Genomic DNA, 21,253 nt, shown 5'->3' on the forward strand with positions numbered 1-21,253 from the left:
TTTGCAGTGTTTGGTGGCTAATGCTAACGGCTATAGGGAAAATTCTTTAAGCAAGCTATCGGACTTGGAAAAGTCTCCTGGACTAGCCGACATGCTGACTGTTGGCATATGTTAAGATCAAACATTGGTTCTTTTATTTATTTTTTATTTAAAAAAAAAAAAATCCCCACTTTGGCCCAATTTTTGTTTTTTTCCCCCTATTTTTTCTCAAAGTGTTCAATTGTTTGCCCAATATTTGCCCCATTTTACCCCCGAAAAATGTTTTCCTTATTTTTGCCACAATTTCTCCCAATTTTCCAAAATTTTCCCCAAATTATTATTATTATTATTATTATTTATTCCCCAATTCTTGACATTAGAGATGAACCCGATATGGTAAATGTGCAGACCTTCCAAACATTATTGTTCTGTTTTCTGCTCCTAGATGACTAATATATTTGCATAGGTATCGTAAAAACTATCCTTCAGGTATCAGTATCTGCACATTGGTGAGGAAAGCCCTTCTCTTTAGTCCTCATTGCAAGGAGCTAACATTGCTGTAATACCACCCCCTGGTGGCCAGGGGCGGCTCCAAAAGACACTTTGGGAACGGGATTCTAATGTAGCTTTGGACCTCATTTCAACTACTTAAAAGCCTGGCTCCAAAGGGTTTTATTTTTTCTAATAATCGCTGTGACCCATGTGACACTGCTGGGGTAGGGATATATATATATATTTTTAGCCACGCTGGTTTTTGTGGTCTATGATTGACAGGCCAGTCCGCGAGGGCTGGGCGTCCCACCTTCTAACCCTTTTAAGGAACTTCATAGGAGGAGATTGAGCAGCCATGTTTCACAGACCACTCGGGATCATTGCTATGAATGCGGCTGAATAGATAATCATCGATCTCTTGTATACTATATCTATGCACGGTACCCTGGTCTAGTCCTGTCTAACGGCCTGGTGTCTGTGTTTCAGTTGGTATCGGGTGTTAGTTAAAGGCGTCCTGTCTAACGGCCTGGTGTCTGTGTTTCAGTTGGTATCGGGTGTTAGTTAAAGGCGTCCTGTCTAACGGCCTGGTGTCTGTGTATGAGCTGGACTATGGGAAGCACGAGGTGGTGAGCAGCACACAGCTGAGGTCCCTGGCACCGGACTTCACACGGCTGCCCTTCCAGGCCCTCACTGCGCAGCTGGCAGGTCAGGATCTTCCACACAAACACACACACACACTCAGGTGCAGAATCATCAGACTGGAGTCTGCACACTACCTGCTCAATTAGGGATGCACTGATCCAATACTGGTAGATCCGATTCTGGTATCGGATATTGGATCGATGTCTGTTGTGGCTCTCACCATAATAAAAGCACAACTTTCACCAACTAAATATAGGTGAATATGGTAAGGCTCGATTACGTAAATACGTCAACGCCGTTTTTTGTGCGTCGACGCGTCGCTTGTTTACATTTCACTTCCAGCATGGCTGCGCGTAATGCAGACGCGGTGAGTGAGGGGAAAAAGCACGGCAAAAGTCGTCAAAAGTGTGGGAGTATTTCCAGAAACGGCCTAATAATGTTGTTGTATGCACACTGTGTCGAGCGGAAATGGTAAATCACAGCAGCACAGCTAACCTAGCTAACGCAGACTGCTGTGTGCGCTCCAATCATTTCCAACTGCAGTATCACTTGTGATTTTAGTCTGGCGTTAGCCAGGCTACAGCACAACGGCTATGAACGAACATTTGACACGAAAACACCCGACAGCGTTCTTGCCATCGCCATCGACCAGTCAATCGGCCGCAGAGCCGGTTTTTCCTATATGCTGACAACGCAAGGTACGCATTTCGGTCAGAAACTATAATAGAAATACCATACCCAGTACCCAAATAAAATAAAGTAACCACTGCTGGAGCGGTCAAGTGTTTCGGCAGATACCCAGGGGCGGCACGGTAGCGCAGCGGTTAGTGCTCTCGCTTCACAGCTAGAAGGTCCGGGTTCGATTCCCACCTGGACGGGCCTTTCTGTGTGGAGTTTACATGTTCTCCCCGTGTCTGCGTAGGCTTCCTCCGGGTACTCCGGTTTCCCCTACCACTAAAAACATGCACAATAGGCCAGGATGAATGTGTGTGAGTGAATGTATGGTGGTGGTCAGAGGGTCCGCAGACGTGTGTAGTCGCGAAAGCGCCTCTGACAGTCTCCCCCAGGGGAAACTGAAGCTACAAACGTAGTTTACCACCACCGAGTGTGGAGTGAATGTACAATTGTCTCATGTAAAGCGCTTTGTGACTATATGTCTGTGAAAGGCGCTATATAAATAAAGATCTTCTTCTTCTTCTTCTACTCAAACCCCAGTATCGTATCGGAAGCAGAAAAGCTGGATCGGTGCATCTCTGTTCAATGCCCGTGGGTGGCGCAGTGGTTAGCACTCAGAACCCCCGGCCAGACGAGGCCTTTCTGTGGAGTTTCTGTGTTCCCCGTGTCTTCTGAGGTTTATTTGTCATTCCATTTATAAAATCTAAGCATATAAATACTAATTAAAAATAATAAGGATAATAAGGATAATAAGAGCAACAGGCAACAGCATGAAAGCCGTGAAGAGACATTTAATGTGGTTAGTTTACTATTCTCACTGCCTCAGGAAAGAAGCTTTGATACTCCTCAGTCTTCTTCCTGAGGGAAGAGGGACAAAGTGAGTGATGGTGGCCAGAGAGACTGATGGCGCATGTTGGCAGCCTCGCTTCTGTCAGTCTGCCCAGGGCAGCTGTGGCTATTAAGGTAGCTTACCACCACCGAGTATGGAGTGAATGTAAAGTATCCCATGTGAAGCGTTTGTGACCAAATCTGTCCTTTCCTATTGCAGTGGTCCCCAACCGGGGGCGTGCCTGAGATTACAGGGGGTTGAGAGCTTTGTCTGGACAGAGGGTCAGGCCCAAAGTGTTATTATTGCTGCAAATTAAAGGGTACAAATCATCAAATATGACTGAGAAAGGACAAGTCCAGAAAGCACTTCAAATTCAGTTTATTTGTTTGAAACAAATGTTCATTGGCAGTTACGTTTTGATATGTGCGCCACAGTTTCTGGACGGGGGCTCCAAGGGAAAACGGTTGGGAACCCCTGCTTTAATGTACTGATTCTCATTTACGGTTTTGATACAATCAATGCCTGACTCAACAGGACTTTTTGTTTTTTTGAAGTTCCTATTCCTATTCCTTTAGCCTAAGATAGACACGGTAAATGATCAAGCTGCTGCTGTAATGGCTTTTTCAGCAGCAGCAGATGTGACTGGATACAATCTGACAGATTTCAAGTTCTCCTGTGTCTGTGCCCCAGGGGTGAAGCGGGGGCAGTGGTCCGAGGAGGCTTCCATCGTGTTCCGGAACCACGTGGAGAGGAAGGCCCTGGTGGCTCAGCTGGATGCCCTGCAGGAGGCCCCCGAGCCCTGGGAGCGCAGGCTCACCGTGTTCTTGGTGGACACGTCCCAGGACGAGAAGGACGTGTGGGTGCATGACATCATGGCGGAGTTCACAGAGGAGATCACTCAGGAGATGTAGGACAGGGGGGCCAAATTCTTGCAGTTTTGGCTCAAATGGTCAGAGATGGTACTTTTTACTGCAAGTGCGGTCACTAATAATTTAGTGTGAGTCAGAGCTGCTTTAAGGTTCCAAGTCTAACTTGTGGTTAATGGTTAAAACCTCTGCTAATGCATCCAGCTGAATGTTTGTCTGCATTAACAACCGCCTGTGGTCCTCCACGGTGCATAGATCTCAGAATGTGTGACAGCCCTGATGTAGTGTGTCCATGGGATACAACAGACTAATGTGTTTCTCCAACTTTAAACTGCTTTGTGGACCAATAATGTGCTTTGCTACTTCGTCTTGGGTTCTCTTGTGGTACAAAGGAAGAATATATGCCTCGGTCTGCAAACAGTGGAACCAGGGCGCACTCACACTGTCCATCCCCACAGGGCCTTACTCCGAACAAAACCAAGCCATGCTGGATTATGTCATCTCACACTAACCAAACAGGCTTTAACGCAGGGCACTGAAAACAGATGGAAGGATACTGAAGGACTGAAGAGTTTTACACGCTCCATTAGAGCCAGTACAGTGAGTATGTGAATCCAAAGTTATAAAATGAGAGCTAGTGAAGGACTTTGCGGTGTGGTTTGAGCGAGAGTGTGTATACTATAATAGATTATATAATATTTAAGTCTGTGAGCGCCTGCATCAAAGAAAGAAATGCTGAACCCTTGTTTACAGGCCCGACTGCTTCACTGTGTGGGCTTCTGACGTGTTTACAACAGGCCCTAAAGGATTTAGTTCTTGGTCAGCTTTGCTGAAGTGATTTCCTGAACCCTTAAGTGGCCCTCGGTGACAGTTTGGGCCCCCGGTATGATGTTCTCTGTTACAGTGAGAAGAGACGGTGCCCCAGGCTGCTGTGGTGAAAGTTCCTCCACACAAATTCTACTAAAGGAGCTTGTTAACTTTATTTTATTTAACATTTGATTGAGCTGTGACTTCAAAAATATGTTCTTTTTAAATAAAATAATAATTTAAAAAAAAGCATCTGAATGTCAATGTGTTTGTGTCAATGAAGGTCCGTCACTTGGTTTTCTTTAGGAAAATAGCCGTGTTTATTTATTCACATACACACATCCACATTTCCACAGAGCTGTAAGTACAACATTTTACACAACATCAGTGCAACGAAGTGAACTCTTTATATTGAACTTTTATCACATAATAGGCAAAGTCTACAGCCCCACGTTCTTTATGTCACCGTCTTTAATTCACTAATGCATCCACGCGACTGGTGACTGGTCTCTGAGGTTCCAGCTGAATAAAGAGGATCATGGTAACAGTTAGCTCATAAAACAGACCTGGGCAAATTACGGGATGATTGAGTCCATAAATTCTTGAGAATGTAAAAAAAAAAGGAAGCCTCGAGCCCATTCCTTTGCAGAGTTGTGAGTTGTGATTTTTTTAAAGAAATTACCAGAATGCTCACTCCAGCTACTAGGGGGCAGCTTAAATAAAAATAAAAGGAAAGAATTCCTCAGGTGTTCAGCAGAGGGCACTGCCATAATGAGAGATCAGGATACAAGCAACACTGGCTCCAGTCCTGTCAGGCTCATTATTTCTTATTTATTGAAAAAAAGGTTTCCTCAATAGTATTTTCCCAATCAAAACATATTTGTATTTAGGAGCTGTTGTTAACGGAGCCCGGCGATACGCTCCTCATGGATGTTTTGACATGAGACCCCTGCTATCACATCACTTCCCAGAAACTCTGTTTGGTTTCATAATTTATGTCACTACAGAAACTTGAATCAGACTTTTATGCTCAAACAACTGCAAAAGTCGAGGTACTACAGGTATCAAGAGAGTAAAAGATAATGTTGAGCGCAGGAACCGAATAAAAAATCTTTTGATGCTGTTCATTTGCATATGGAGAAGATTTATGCAAAATGTCATGTTTGTTTCACCAACTGAAGAAATGAAAAAATGACTTTATCTGCTGCACCACAGGGGAAAACATAACCTTTAAACCCGAAGCATAAGACTGAATGTTCCAAAAGTAAAACTTAGATAATCTTCATTCCAGGCGATATTAGTACTGGGACTTTCTGTAACACCAACACACACTAGACTCCACTAAGCCCTCAGGTTTGGACAGAAGTTCACTGTTAAAGACGTACAATGTCTATTGTACTAATAATGTGAATAAACCATCAAACTCATTATAAAAAATACAAAAAAATACTACTGAATAAAGTAACAGTCGGATGGTGGGACACAGCGTCGTCCTTGTGGTCACATGTCCAGAGCCGTTAGTGAATGGACAGCATCATCACAAACTCTGCAAACACATGCACACACACAGTTAGAACGTTCTCAGGTTCTGCATCATTTACAGAACGTTTACACTCCAGAGTTGGATAGACTATCGTCCACACGGGCGGCCGCTTTTTATTCTTTATTTAACCAGGATTAGGAATCTCCTTTCCAAGTCAGTCCTGGCTCCAGAGGGTAACCCATTGTACATGTTTTAATGGTAGGAGGAAACAGCAGAAAACCTACGTAGACACAGAGAGAACCTGGTTCAGATCCTGAAACTTTAATAACTACGGGCCCATTTCTAACCTTCCATTTACTGCCAAACTACTTGAGCGAAACAGCTGCAGCTCAACTTCAGGACCACCTTCAATCGAATAATCTGTTTGACCCTTTTCAATCCGGTTTTCGCACCAAACACTTGTCAAAATAAACAATGATCTTCTTCGTGGAGCGGACTCAGGCCTCCTCTCCATTCTCCTCCTCCTTGACCTTTGGCACCATCTCTCACTCAGTTATGCTTGAGCGTCTGGCTGGCACTGTTTCATGGTTATGCTGACGACACACAACTTTATCTGTCCACAAAACCCGGTTCCACCTGCCCCCCCACCACATTAACCAACTGTCAACAGGCCATTACAGCTTGCATGTCAGCAAACAAACTCAAACTCAACGTCAGTAAAAGCACAATAATATTCATCGGCTCAAAATCCACTTTATCCAAATCAACACCTTTCAACATTTGCATTGACGGCTGCCTGGTTCCCATCTCTCCCCAAGTTTAAAGCTTGGGTGTCGCACTGGACGCTTTCATTCTCCTCCCGTCTCTCTCACAACACTCGACCCAAGTACTTTGAGATTCACCTTCGAAGTCGATGTTTCCGTCAGCGTTGATGTCCAGCTCCTTGAGGATCTCCTCCAGTTCGCCCTTCTTCAGCTTCTCGCCCAGCAGGCTCTTCACCGCCTCCTTCATCTCATCCTGGTTGATGTTCCCGTCTCCATCCAGGTCAAACTGCAAACAGTAACATGGTTTAGGCCTGTATGTCATATAAAGAACACGACAGTAGGTCTCTACAACCCCACTGTTCAGGACGGACCTGCACGAATGCAGACTGGAGCTCCTTGAGGCCCAGCATGTCAGCCGTCTCCCCCATCATCCTGGGCCCCATCAGCTCCACGAAGTCCTCGAAGTCCATCAGCCCCCCCACTGCACACAGGTTAAAAAAAAATTACTGCAAATTTTACATCAGGATTTCTCCCAGATGGAGCAGAACTGAGCCACAAAGCTTTGTCTCCAAATATAACAGACATGAAGCCTGTTTTGGTCAGATATTGCCCTCTTTGTGGCTCAGCATAGATGGAACGTGATGACAAAGGCACTGACTTCTCATCTTGATCTGCTGCACGATCTCCAGCAGCTCCATCTCCGTGGGCATGTAGCCCATGGTCCTCATGCACTCAGCCACGTCCTTGTAGTTCAGGTACCCGTCCTGGTCGTAGTCGAACTCTTTGAAGGCCTCCTGCAGCTCTGCACACACGGGACAGCAGTATGTTAAAACTCTAAAGTAGCGCTGGAGCAGAGAGTTGAGGGTGGAGAACATATTGATTTATTTACTTTTCAACAGGGACTAAAGCGAACATGAAGATTCTCCATGCAGTGGTTGTTGACCTGATGTGGTAACTTGTATACGAGAAGATCATGGACTGCATCAAAGTGTGAGCAGCGTGAAACGGCATCTGACCCGTCTGAAAGGTTTGCTTTGGTCTCTCTAAAGACTCTTTAACCTCTTACTCCCCGCCTTAAAGGAACAGGCCACAGTTTTTACAGACTGAGATATGTTCTTACCTGAGCTTAGACGAGTTGATACGTACCTGTCTGGTCTTTGTGTGTGCCCTCAGTCACACAAATAGACCAAAGATGTCGTCAGCATTTAGCCTCTCCCAATGTATTCCTATAGCTCCAAACCGGGGTGAAGTAAGAAGCGGCGACGCTCTTCCACGGGCACAAAGACCAGACAGGTACGTATCAACTCGTCTAAGCTCCGGTAAGGACATGTCACAGTATGGAAAAACGGTGGCCTGTTCCTTTAACCAAGCACATTTTCTCCGGTTCAACTTTACTCTAAGCTTCTGAACTGGAAAGTCACCTCGTCGTCACTTGTTTGTTGTCTGAGGTTTCTCTGAGACCTGCTGGATCTTGTGACCACCTGTAAATGTTCTTTGATTATGGACTTGGTTCTTGAGGCAAAGCAAACACGCACTGTTGAAACCACACTGCCACAGTTTGCAGGTGTTTTGACAGTTCACACATAAACTACTGCATCGTCAGCGTAAATCTGAAAACCTGCTGTCGGACATGAATCTGGCAGATCATTAATATAGCAATGTAAAGTGTGAGGGCCTGAGAGTTGACAGAACTAAAGGCTGAATGATATGGGTTTTTCTAAGGCTAATATGCACCGCTGATGTCTTGTCCATAATCCTGTGTATGACGCCTCTCAAGTGTAAAACGTGTCAGCAGGGGGCGCAGTTTGAGGGGCATTCATGTTTAGTTGGCACTTTAGAGGGAGCTGGTTTGAAAGACAAAAATATGTAGATTCCAAATATAAAAACAGTGAGTCTCTATCTCTTATGGTTCCAGAAGCCAAAGTCTAAAACATAAAATATATACAATACGATCCAAGTCTCCGAAGTGTACAAACTTGTAACTGATTTTCACCGTAATGTGTCTCAGCCTTGAGGCCTGGATGAAGTTGTGAGCGGCTCTGACTGAGCTCTTTAAGTCTCTGTCAGGTGCAGTGACGGAGATATCGGCCTTTTATCGATATATCGGGCAGATATAATGCCGACCTCTAGACCAATGTGGACGTTTCATTATCAATCACCACACATAATCTCCCTGTGCCAGATATGATTCACTAAAGTAAGAGTGTTTCTCTCCTCAAGTAGAAGTAAACGGCCGTGACTCAGATAATGACTCAAATAAAAGTAAAAAAGCAGGAAGAAGAAAAACTGCTTTGAGTACTGTGTGAGCCAGTTTGAGTGTAGACATGTCTGATTTATGTTTCAGATACAACATCAAATCATCATCACACCATCAGATATGATCAAAAAAAGAAAACATCATCAATTTTACTCAAGTACAGAGACTTCATTACTTAAGTAGAAGTACTGTAAGGTAAAAGTACTCCAAAACAAAACTCATCTGGATGGTTCTGTAGCTGGTCTTACCGTCCAGCTCGGCCTGGGCCAGCTCCCGCTCCTGAAAAACACAGACAATAGAGTTGAATTAGTGAGTCAGGTGCCCTCCCGTCATCCTATTCTCCTGAGAGGGAACTTTACATCATTATTCCCCTGTGTTTTTGTGAAAGACCTCAGTGGTTTCAGTGGATGAGCCTAAATCGAGCTTCTTTCTGCATGGTCAAAGCATCACCTGGTGTTACCATACCAATCATTCCATATGTGTTTGTATGTATGTATGTATGTATGTGTGTATGTATGTACTGTATGTTTGTACATGTATGTATGTATGTATGTACATGTATGTATGTGTGTATGTATGTATGTGTGTATGTGTGTATGTATGTATGTATGTATGTACTGTATGTATGTACCGGTATGTATGTACAGTATGTTTGTATGTATGTATGTATGTATGTATTAGGGCTGCTCGATTATTAAAAATAATAATAATCACGATTATTTTTGTCATAATTGAAATCACGATTATTCAAACGATTATTTGTTGCCTTAAAAAAAAGTCTATCTTTATTCTATTTATTTATTAATCAAAACACTACACTACACTTTATGTTTTCTGGACAGTCATAAAAGTACAAATGGCCAGCCCTCACACCTGCACAGGTAAACTGAGCAGTGCGGCCTGATGACATCATCAAACAGCGCCGTTTGTTCCTATGTCAGGGAAAAGCATGAGCCATGGCACGTGAAAAGCGAAGGGAAAATAATCACAGCGGCCTGAAATAATGCAAGTCTGCTTTGCAAAAAAAAAAATTGTAAAAAAAATAATAATAATAATTAAAGAAAAAAGAAAAATCGATTTTTTGCGATTATGCTAATTTTGTAATCGTTTACTGTTGTAATCGAAATCGTAATCGAATTTCGATTAATTGCACAGCCCTAGTATGTATGTATGTGTGTATGTGTGTATGTATGTATGTATGTATGTATGTGTGTATGTGTGTATGTATGTATGTATGTATGCATGTGTGTATGTATGTGTGTATGTGTGTATGTATGTATGCATGAGTGTATGTATGTGTGTATGTGTGTATGTATGTATGTATGTATGTATGTGTGTGTGTATGTGTGTATGTATGTATGTATGTATGTATGTGTGTATGTATGTGTGTATGTGTGTATGTATGTATGTATGAGTGTAAGGGTGAAGCGGCCTCTTCATGTGGATCAGTGTAATGCAGAGTGGCAGTAATCCGGGTTCAGGAGGCGACACACCGGGATTACAACTGCTGTCCTGACGCCAACGAGTCCCAGACTAAACCAGGACTAAACCAGGACTAAACCGGGACTAAACCAGGACTAAACCAGGACTAAACCAGGACTAAACCAGGACTAAACCAGGACTAAACCAGGACTAAACCAGGACGGCAACAAAGAAAGCAACGAAAACGCACAAAACAGGCGACAAAAAAGTGATGAAAAAGCAAAAGAAACCGCTAGCTAGGCTGTAAACTTTTAGATTTGGGTAAAGCTGAACTGGAGAAAATGGGGTTAAGAGGTTAAAACTGTGGGGACTTTTTTTGTGCAGAGGGTCAGAATGTTGGATGTAGGGGCTAAAGACTGAAGCAACAGTAAAGCAGGAACAGAGCAGGTCAGGGGTGAAAGGTCACAGGGCCACACTCACCGCTCCAAAGACACTGTTGAGCACAGACAGGTAGACTTTGTTCCTGCTCTCGGAGTTCTTCTTGGACTTCCTCTTCTTCTTAGGCGTCTCCGACACAGAGCCAGTGGGCGTCTCTGATTGGCTGAGAAAGAAAAAAAAAAAAAAGGTCATGGTGTTAAAAAACAAACAAACACAACTACTGAATGAGCGAAGTTTTCTTGTATTGCAAAAAGTATAGTTCAGTATCGCCATTCACCATTCCTTTCTTAAATCCAGTTGTTTATAGATTCTTATCAATTCCTCATGAATGGAAAAGGCTACACAGGTGAAACTCGGAAAATTAGAATACTTCTGTTCTTCAACTTAAACCGTGAAACTTGATAGATTTTGATGATTTCGGCTCAGCTTGTAAAAACCCCAAATTAAAAATCTGAGAGATTTGAATATTTTGAAAATGGACTGTAAGCCAAAATCATCAAAAGTAACACCAATAAAGGCTTGGCATATGTCACTGTGCATGTAATGAGTCTGTATCAGGCCTCCTCACACTCCGGACTGATTTGGGGGCTTGTTGCAGTTGCAGCTTTGGCCTGTGGTCGGCTGGAACTGCGCTCCCTTTAAACCCAACTGCTAATTCAACCTGGATAGACTCAAACAGACAAAAGCAGCGATTTGGAAGATTTATTGACATGTATATTAGTTTTGGCGATCAGACCCCGGCGGAAACATCCATGTATGAAAGTCAGTGTGGATGTACAGCTTGTAGTTAGGGATGTCTTCCCCGGAGCCTGGACACTGGTGGTGGTATAGGAGACCCGTGAAGCTGCAGCAGGGAGAAGCTGGGAAGCGAACGAACCATGATTGCTGGGGCTTAGAAGCAGGACCGAGGGCGATGATTGGCTGAGGTGGAGGTGTGGTCCTCTCGGAAGCGATCATTGGCTAGAGGACGGTGATGCTGAAAATCGTCTCCCAGGTTGAATTAACGCCTAGGCTTCATTTATCAGCTCGAATGAAAATCGTTGAATCAAGATAGTATTATAACGTTCATGGTTGAGAAAGCACATTCACTATAATGAAGCTGTTCCATTCTGAGTCTGGAGTCTGAGTGACGTACGTGTAGGTCTGTCCCATGTTTTAGCAGTGCCATGTCGCTCATTAGAACTATTGAGAGTCCCATCAGAGGACTGCTCTTACTCTTGATATATATGTATATATATATATAATATATATATATACATTTAATACATTCTTCTGAACAATATTCCCATTTTTCGAGTTTCCCCTGTATAACAAAGCCTGCATGCCTGTAGTTTGATTTGACAAACATGTACTTTTCAGTGTAAGCTACATTTTGACTAAACTTCCTATCAAATAAATATTAAAACCTTGAAAGCAGGGCTGTCCAAACTATTTTCATCTTGAAATCTATAGGCCTTTAGATGTAACGTGACCTGAAACCCTAAACCAGATTTGAATAGTTTTTTGCTTGATATATCACTAATAAGTCTCAACACTGGGGGTCCCACAATAGTTTGGGAACCTCTGCCTAAGGCCCATCGTCTACACTAATGATCTGACATTCAGAAATCAGAATCAGAAACACTGGTGTCTGTACACGTGGTTCTGAACAGAAGTCATGGTAACGACGTGATTGGGGAAGGTGGACGTTTGCCTGAGGCTAAATGATCTCTGCACCTGCCCCTCCTTCAGTGGTGCTGCACACTGAAGTCTCTGGACGTCCCACTCTTTCTTTGGTGTCCAGTGAATTATTGGAGACTACAGGTGAAGAAAAAATCTACACTGGGAGGTGTTTTGGAACATGCTTTTTAGAGCTCGGAAAAGACATGACGGTTTATCAGGTGTTTTTGTTTTCTAACATTGAAGGAGGCTGCAACAATGTTTTACTTTGAATTCTTGGTTTTGGTCCAAACCTTCCTCACCTTCATATGGATGAGTTCATGATTCACCACTTCACACTCTTATTTCCTGATGGGACCCGGATTACTTTTCTTGTTTGAGGTTCTTAGGTCATCTTGCTTGAAATTAATGGGACTTTCTTACCCCAACTGGCAAAGAAATTAATCTCAAATATTATTTCACTTGGTCTCAAGTGAAATAATCGAGTGACTGCATTTTATAAACTTCGTAACGTTCATTGTGACATGACTGCATTTTAACTAGTCCAAACAACTTATCTTTAACTGATTATGCTCAATTTAAAATCTAATCTAATCTATATATGTATTTTTGGCAGTGTCGAGTCAGGGTTCATTTTCTCTCCTGTAAATTCAAGATTTTATTCAATATACTCTACATCCAAATAGCTGATTATTACTGGAGTGGAGCCAGTTTGATCGTTCAGTGTAAAACGTGGACATGTGTTAAAATATTACAGAAGATAGTATTTTCCCAACAGCAGATCAACGAAGGTTTAATGGACTTGTCCGGGTTATCATGTAGTGTTCGTAACAGGACGTTTATGGGCCGTAGGGCTGCAGATTATATCTAGTTTCTATCGTTTCACACCGGGACTAACAATTAACAACAAAAGTAAGGTTTGAGTGGTGCATTATCAAAAAGGAGGAGCACATTTCTTCTGTCTTGAAAACGTGGAGAGTCCATATCCTCCGTAACAATCTATTCAGTGCATAATGTGGACATGATGCTAATGGTACATTATTGTCAGGCTCCAAACTTCATGAAATGTAGATTTCTGGAAACGACACATTCTAAACATCAGGGAAACAAGAAGAAAAGCTAAAGTGCTAAAAAAAAGTTAAATAGGAGTCTATTTAACTTTTTTTACACTGACTGTGGTTGAGCCGTCTACGATTAGACGTCCATTGTGTCTGTGCAAAAAAGTAAAGTGTGTCACCTGTCTGCTGCGGAGCCTGATTCCACAGAGGTGGTGGAGGGGGTTCTCTCTCCCGTGGACATGGCGCCTACGCACAGGGGGGCTCCCGGGTGGAGACGGTGGAGAGGGTCAGACTCCCGGATGGAGACGGTGGAGAGGGTCAGGCTCGCTGGTGGAGAAGGTGGAGAGGGTCAGGCTCGCTGGTGGAGAAGGTGGAGAGGGTCAGGCTCCCGGGTGGAGACGGTGGAGAGGGTCAGGTCCTGGGTGGAGACTGTGGAGAGGGTCAGGCTCCCGGGTGGAGACGGTGGAGAGGGTCAGGCTCCCTGGTGGAGACGGTGGAGAGGGTCAGGCTCCCAGGTGGAGACGGTGGAGAGGGTCAGGCTCCCAGGTGGAGACGGTGGAGAGGAGGACCAGTGCTTGCAGCGTGACGTCTGCTCCTTGCTCTTTCCTCTGCCTAATCACAGGCTTAACTCTGAGGAGCAAAGACGCACCAAGAGATTAGTGACTAACGACAGGCGCGATGGAAAGTAGGTTTGTTTGTTTGTTTACTAAGATCCCCAGATTATAAAGTCACATTTTCATACAAGTGAATATACAAGTGAACACATCATACAAAACCTTAGGTCATTTTAACACAAGAATCTTTCCAAAGAAGCAAAGAAGGGCAGAAAGTCGTCCGACCTAATGTTTGGCACAGGCACTGGACCACACCGGTGAGGACAAGGCACTGGACCACACCGGTGAGGCCAAGACACTGGACCACACCGGTGAGGACAAGACACTGGACCACACCGGTGAGGACAAGGCACTGGACCACACCGGTGAGGCCAAGACACTGGACCACACCGGTGAGGACAAGACACTGGACCACACCGGTGAGGCCAAGGCACTGGACCACACCGGTGAGGCCAAGACACTGGACCACACCGGTGAGGACAAGACACTGGACCACACCGGTGAGGACAAGACACTGGACCACACCGGTGAGGACAAGACACTGGACCACACCGGTGAGGACAAGACACTGGACCACACCGGTGAGGACAAGGCACTGGACCACACCGGTGAGGACAAGACACTGGACCACACCGGTGAGGCCAAGACACTGGACCACACCGGTGAGGACAAGACACTGGACCACACCGGTGAGGACAAGACACTGGACCACACCGGTGAGGACAAGGCACTGGACCACACCGGTGAGGCCAAGACACTGGACCACACCGGTGAGGCCTTATTAGAGTTAGGCCAGTCCGAGTTGGCCATTTGATCTGGACTATTTCACTTGTTCTGAGATGTTTCTGGCTCGTTTCAATACATTCTGACTTTATTTCAGGTTCATTTATTTGCCATTGGGTTAAGAACGTTGGACTTGGCAGTTTTACTTTGTTTTTTCATTTTTGTTTTCTTTCTTTTTGGGGGGGGGGGTGACTTGAGAACCAGAGAGAAATGTCCTCAAGCTAGCAAAGCAAACTTGTCCCATCAAAACAAAAACAAACACTCAAAAAAAGATTAATATTCTCAATTCAAGATATCTTTTGTGGTGTAGATGAACATCATTACTATGTTAGTATCTTAGTAGAGGTATCAAAAAAGTATTGCTCAGGTATCGGTATCATGAACTTAGGTACATTGACTTTGTTACTGACCACCTGACCAATGGAACAAGCATTAGCTGTTCCACTCCGACAAGAGAGATTTAATTCCACATTCAAAAGAAACATTCAGTTGTTTGAAACAAGACCAAAAAAAGTCAGTCAAAGGCTGTTTTATTGAAGATGGTGTTTGTTTTTGTTTTTCTTTTTCTGAATTGAAATCTAACTCTAATGCTCAAAGGATAAGTCAAGTCTTGTCTCGTGGACTTCGTTTTACGTCTGTAATTCTTTAATCATCGAATCATCCACTTAGCCTACTTTAGCTATTGGCAGCACCGACCTGGCAACCGCTCTTGTTCCCGATCCGTGTTGGCAAAGTCACTTAAAAATTGCAATATATTAAATATCGTTAGCCACATAGCATAACTGCCTAAGTCATTTTGTATTGTTAAAATGGCAATAAGAGAAAAACAATGTGTTTCCTATAAAACGTCTTTTTTACATGTTTTCCAAAATCAAAACAAAAATGAGTTAGGCAATTATGCTATGTGGCTAGCGATATGTAATAAGTTTGTATTACGTATTACTGTTTCAAAAATGTAGCTGAGTTACACTACTTTGAGTTACTACTGAGTTACTATAAACTGACAAAAATATAAACTGAAAATAATAATAATGCCACAGAGCAAAAGTGTTCCCCCAAAAGTGTTTCTCTCAACTGCAGATCTTATATCGTATCATCTTACAGCCTATGGGCCAGAATGGCATCTCATTTGAAAGCTAAGACCTACAAAACTCTACCTACTAAACGTGTTGTCGTCACTTTTTTCACATTCTTTTTCCATCTAATTTTTGTTGCTTTTTTTAAATGGTGGTTTTGTGGCTCTTTAGTGGTTTTTATATGGCTTTTTTGTCACTTTGAGACGCCATTTTGACACTTTTTTTCCCCAAAAAGCTTTCAGATATGCCAAACTGGAGAAAATGTGCCCTGTTCAGGTGGGGGTTCAACTGTAATGACTATTATATTACCGTATACCGTCTACCGTTTAAGTATGTTATTCCTTAGCTACTGAAGAAAGTAGGCTAATATATTTTTGTAACTCATTACTTTTGCAGTACGTTACCCCAACACTGGTCCCAATCACCTCATTGGCCGATGTGTTGATCTGAAGTAGGGACACAAGATAGATTGGACAGTGAGTGGACAAAAAACATATTTGATCCCTCATCGATTTTTGCCAGTTTTCCTTACGATCAGAGAGGTCAGTTTTCCTGCGGTGTAAATGCTTTAAAAGTCACACGGTGTCATTTCTTGGATCTTTCATATTTTTGATTTCCTTCGTTATTTTTTCGCCAACACGAAATACGTGGTGACTTTGGCCGCATCACTTCCGGGTCCTCGGGTCAGGTGCGTAATGGCGCTGTCACAGTCACGCCGGGGCGTCAGGTAACTCCTCGGCCTCCGCTTTTCTAACCGCAAAACCTGCGACTGGACTGCGGGATGACGCTCGCTTTTGCAATATGAACTAAACGCTTGAATTTGTTGGATGTACTTCTTCGTTTGAGTTGTGGAAACTATACTTAGCGGAGAGAAGCGCAGCAGCGTTTTACCTGGAACAACGCGACGTGCCGTGGATAGAGCACAACTTTTGGTGAGTACTAAAGCCGACTGAAAACGATACAAACATGAAAACATCGGGTTATTGTTGCAGCACGTCGCGCAAGCTTTGTGGAATTTAGCGTATTCTAGTTAACGTAGCCTATTATTGTTTCTAGCGACTAGCGGCGGAAGCTAAAGGCTCTCGTAGGCCTGACTCCCGCCTGAGCCACAGCCTCCGTCGGTTTTTTGGTGTGGCTTAACCTCTTAACTCCCACCTGAACGGATCCCATTTTCTCCAGTTTGGCTTTACCCTAATCAAAAAGCTTCTTAAGAAAAAAGCACCAAAACGGCCACAAAAAATGAGAAGAAAACAAGGATGTAAACGCAACCAAAAAGTGACAAAAATTCAACAAAAATGTGACAAAAAATCAACCAAAAAGTGACAAAAATTCAACAAAAATGTGACAAAAATTCAACAAAAACTCAACCAAAAAGTGACAAAAATTCAACAAAAATGTGACAAAAACTCAACCATAAAGTGACAAAAATTCAACAAAAAAATGACAAAAATTCAACAAAAATGTGAAAAAAATTCAACAAAAAATCAACCAAAAAGTGACAAAAATTCTACAAAAAAATGACAAAAATTCAACAAAAATGTGACAAAAAATCAACCAAAAAATGACAAAAAATCAACAAAAATGTGACAAAAATGAAAAAAAAAAAGAACGAAAAAAAAAATGCATAAAAAGGTGACACAACACCGCAACAACCCAAGGGAAAAGGTCAGTTTTGTGGGTCTTAGCTTTCAAATGAGGTGTTACCTATATATATATATATATATAATAGCCAAAGAGGACATTTGGTTTAGGCGGGTGGTAAGAGGTTAAGTGAACCGTTTTACCTGAAAACATTTATTTTGATATATGTTCGGAAAAAGTAGAGTCACTACTTGAGTCTGTTGCTGTAACAATGTAATGTGTATTTGAATACTAGTGAAATAACATGTAAAATGAGGGAGACATTTGTATCCAGGTGAAAATAAACTGAAATAAATATATATTAAAAATACAATCTACCAATAAAAATACTAGGAACATCTGCAATGCACACAATAGAATAAAAGTCTTCCTGAGACTTGAAGGAAACAAACAAACAATTTGAACACAATGTCAGGCAAAAGGCACAACTGGTGCAATAAAATAAGATTGTGAAGATGGTGAGAGTCTTGAAACACCAGCAGTGGGGGAAGGAAGTGACATCCTTTTTTTCCTTTGGCTCCTATTCTTGATCAGACTCCTTTTTTTTTTTTCTTCAACTATGGTCCCAGAGACAGAGTAAAACACAAAACAATCTTAGCAAATTAGGCTTTAGGAGTTTACACATGTGATTCAGTAATCACTAAGAGAATCATTTATTTTCAGTACTTGCAGTGCATGCAGGCGACAGAACTACCACACGCCACAAGTGTTTTATGGTCTTGTAAACATGATGCCTTTGTGTATTTTTTGTTGCAGTAATGATTGTATACAATTGCTGTTTGCATCTATACCCACCACCATTTGTATTTGCTGAGCACTTCCCATAGTACGGCTGTTTCAGTGTATTCGTTTGCCCGCTAGAGGGCGCCAAACTCCGTGTATGTGCGTCTGTAAAGGAGAGAAGGAGAGCGAGTTCGACATTCATAAGAGAAGCTTTAAAACGGTTCATTCAGATTTGTCCTGTGTGGTTTTCTGTCTTTTAAATCTGCTTGATAAAACTGCTGCCTTTACCTTCGAACAGCTGTGAAAAATGAAGATGTGCACTGTTCCTCCTGGGTGTCTCCAGGGGGACACGGTTGGGGGACGGACTTCCTGTCTTTGTCTGTTTTTAATCAATGAATAAATGGAGTAAAGTTTGTCTAGCTATGAGCTCAGATCTGAACTGAAACGACGGTTAATACTCTCTTCACTGTGAACACACGATCAGCGTCGCTTACTCAGAGAAAACTGCACACGTGACTTTAAACGCTTTTATTAACCAGGAAGTCCCAACAGGAAGTAGCTACAGCACATGCAAAGCATCATGGGAAATGCTCTGAAGTGGGACATTAGTTAAAGAAAAGCCTTTATTAAATAATAAGTGATTAGTAAATAATGTCCACATCAGTGAGGCTTGTCTTCATGGATCTGGAGCCTGTGTCCATGTGGCAGTAGAAGTGTCCTCTGTGGGGACACTCTGACTGAGGACAGCATGTCTCCTCATGTCTCGCTCTGTCAGCGCCTGTACAACTCATACTTACCTGGCAGGGGAGATACCATGATCAAGAAGGTGGTTCACCCAGGGCGAGGCTCAGCCATTGCACTCCGGTTGTGCTGACCCCTGCGAATTCCCCAAATGTGGGAATCTCGACTGCATAATTTCTGGTAGTGGGGGACTGCGTTCGCGCTCTCCCCTGATATGCTGTTCAAAGAAAAACATGTCTGCAACTAGTGGACATTCAGTGGAACTACAAGTCATTACAGAGAGACAGGACTTTGTCATGTTGACTCGTTAACATTAGCAGACCTTTAATGACAACCAAAATCCCTGTCACGGGTATTTGTGTTTGTGTATTTCGTATTTGTATTTGTCGGTCCATCCAGACTAGGGCTGCAACCAACGATTATTTTGTAATCGATTAATCCATCGATTATTTTTACGATTAATCGAGTAATCGCTTGGCTGTGAATGGTGTAAGAAAATTGTATTTTTTCTATTTTTTTTAATCACATATAGCTTAAGTGGCGCTGCTTGAAGATGTGTTGATGGAGTAAATTAAAGGGAAATGTTTGTTGGAGGCTCTATTCATGAAATTTACATTGAACAAAATGTACACAGACCCTAACTATATAAACAAAGTAGGATTTCATCAAAAATACTAAATTTTTCTGTCATTTTTGCTCCATTTTAGTCTGTGTGAACCAGAAAACGATTAATTGATTACTAAAATAGTTGTCGACTATTTCAATAATCGATTAGTCATCGATTAATCGTTTCAGCCCTAATCCAGACGCAGTTGGTCACAAACACATTTAAAGTATGTGTGTGAAGTCTATGCCTTAAGCCATATGCAAGAAACTAGTGACCAGATCTGGTCTACAGACTAGGGACTACAGCTGGACTTTTGTGGGACTGAACCAGGACCAGACATGGTCTACAGAATCGGGACAACAGCTGGACTTTAGTGGGACTGAACCAGGACCAGACCTGGTCTACAGAATCGGGACAACAGCTGGACTTAAGTGGGACCAGACCTGGTCTACAGACAAATCGGTTTCTCTATAGATAGTTTTCCATTGACGTCACACTCCCGCACAGTTTTATATGGCGCCATCTTGTGTGTCAAGGGTCTAATTGTTTGTGTTACGGATCATTGATGATATGGTGAAGAAATAGTGCTCACACCTGTGTTGTGTGGGGCTGATCCCGACACGACGAAGAGAAAACGTCTCAATATCGCAAAAGTAATTCATCACTAAGTAACAGAAACATAAAAACTTTCGTACAAGAGATTTACACTATGGCCGCCGACCGCTCGTCCCGGGTGTCGGGTCTGACTTTACGGGGCAGCCTGTGCTTATTCCGCTCTGTGTCTGAGTCTCATGTCTTGGCTGATGTTCCCTGGTTTTGCCCGGGTCTGTCAGCTTTTATCTGACACATAAATGAGAAAAAGTGGCATCAAACAGATTTGACAACGGGGCTAGCTGGTAGCATGAAATAAAGCAAGTTTACGATGAGCTCATAGTAGACTTGCATTATTTCATGCTGCTGCCAAACAAAACCAGGTACAGTTAGCAGCTAGCAGAGAGATGAGACTCGGACAAATCACGGAGGAAGCACAGGCCGTCCCGGTAAAGTGAGACCCGGCGAGAGCGAGGCGGCCGGGGAGAGTGTGAGGAGAAGGCCGGGGAAGAGCGCGAGTCGGTCGGGGAACAGCGCGAGTCGGTCGGGGAAGAGCGCGAGGCGGCCGCTGTTACTCTCTTGGTTCATCAGGAGGTAAACACAGCACAGATTGGCGCTGATACGTTATAAATACAGCCTTTTCTCATTGTTTAACTGCTCACATGACGGCTGTGTGTTCGATGGACAAGTTTAAGTGCACGCTATGGCCCACGTCTTTTACTGTTATGATTACCGTGCATGTGTACATCACAATGATTATGTTAGCCGACCCATCACATGGCTCATTGTGAGTGAAAAAAACACATTAGCGACTACAGAACGGCCGTAGTAGACACAATTATTCATTAAATGTGCAAGCGAGTCGTGCATAAACATTGTCGAATGCCACACAAAAGCGCAGAGGATCATGGGAACGGAAAACCATCTATAGCTGCTGCTTTTAATCCATTAAGTTTTTTAAAAGCAGCACATAGAAGCAATCTGAGAAGAAGTTGGGAGTAAAGGCAGAATCTTTAAACAAAAGTGGGTAAAGCTCGACTCAATGGCCATGTTTGTTTAGAAATTATCAGGCTCCTGCACTGGGCCATTCAGAATCAGTTAAAGGG

General features: G+C 43.0%; 2 protein-coding genes across 5 annotated transcripts in view; one reads left to right on the forward strand and one right to left on the reverse strand.

The window, feature by feature from the left end:
• tdrd7b (tudor domain containing 7 b) overlaps positions 1-3,723 on the forward strand; it is a 30,622-nt gene extending 26,899 nt beyond the window's left edge. For 3 of the 4 annotated variants that reach the window (XM_079579579.1, XM_079579581.1, XM_079579582.1), the window contains 2 exons: positions 1,016-1,176; positions 3,308-3,723. In XM_079579579.1, the coding sequence (XP_079435705.1) occupies positions 1,016-1,176; positions 3,308-3,528 (382 nt within the window). In that variant the 3' untranslated portion in view covers positions 3,529-3,723. Of the gene's footprint in view, positions 1-957; positions 1,177-3,307 lie in introns of those variants that run through there. The other variant, XM_079579580.1, reaches the window with a different exon arrangement.
• A 2,084-nt stretch (positions 3,724-5,807) lies between these two features.
• LOC306980706 (calcium-binding protein 2-like) lies at positions 5,808-13,612 on the reverse strand (the record flags this gene model as incomplete). The annotated part of the gene is made up of 7 exons (XM_079580134.1): positions 5,808-5,836; positions 6,676-6,823; positions 6,909-7,018; positions 7,196-7,339; positions 9,043-9,073; positions 10,697-10,817; positions 13,551-13,612. The coding sequence occupies 7 exons, from the start codon at positions 13,610-13,612 to the stop codon at positions 5,808-5,810; spliced, it is 645 nt and encodes a 214-aa protein (XP_079436260.1).
• Between the last annotated feature and the right edge of the window lie 7,641 nt (positions 13,613-21,253).

This window comes from Gobius niger (assembly GCF_951799975.1).
Source record: "Gobius niger genome assembly, chromosome: 21".
NCBI classification, from domain to species: Eukaryota; Metazoa; Chordata; class Actinopteri; order Gobiiformes; family Gobiidae; genus Gobius; species Gobius niger.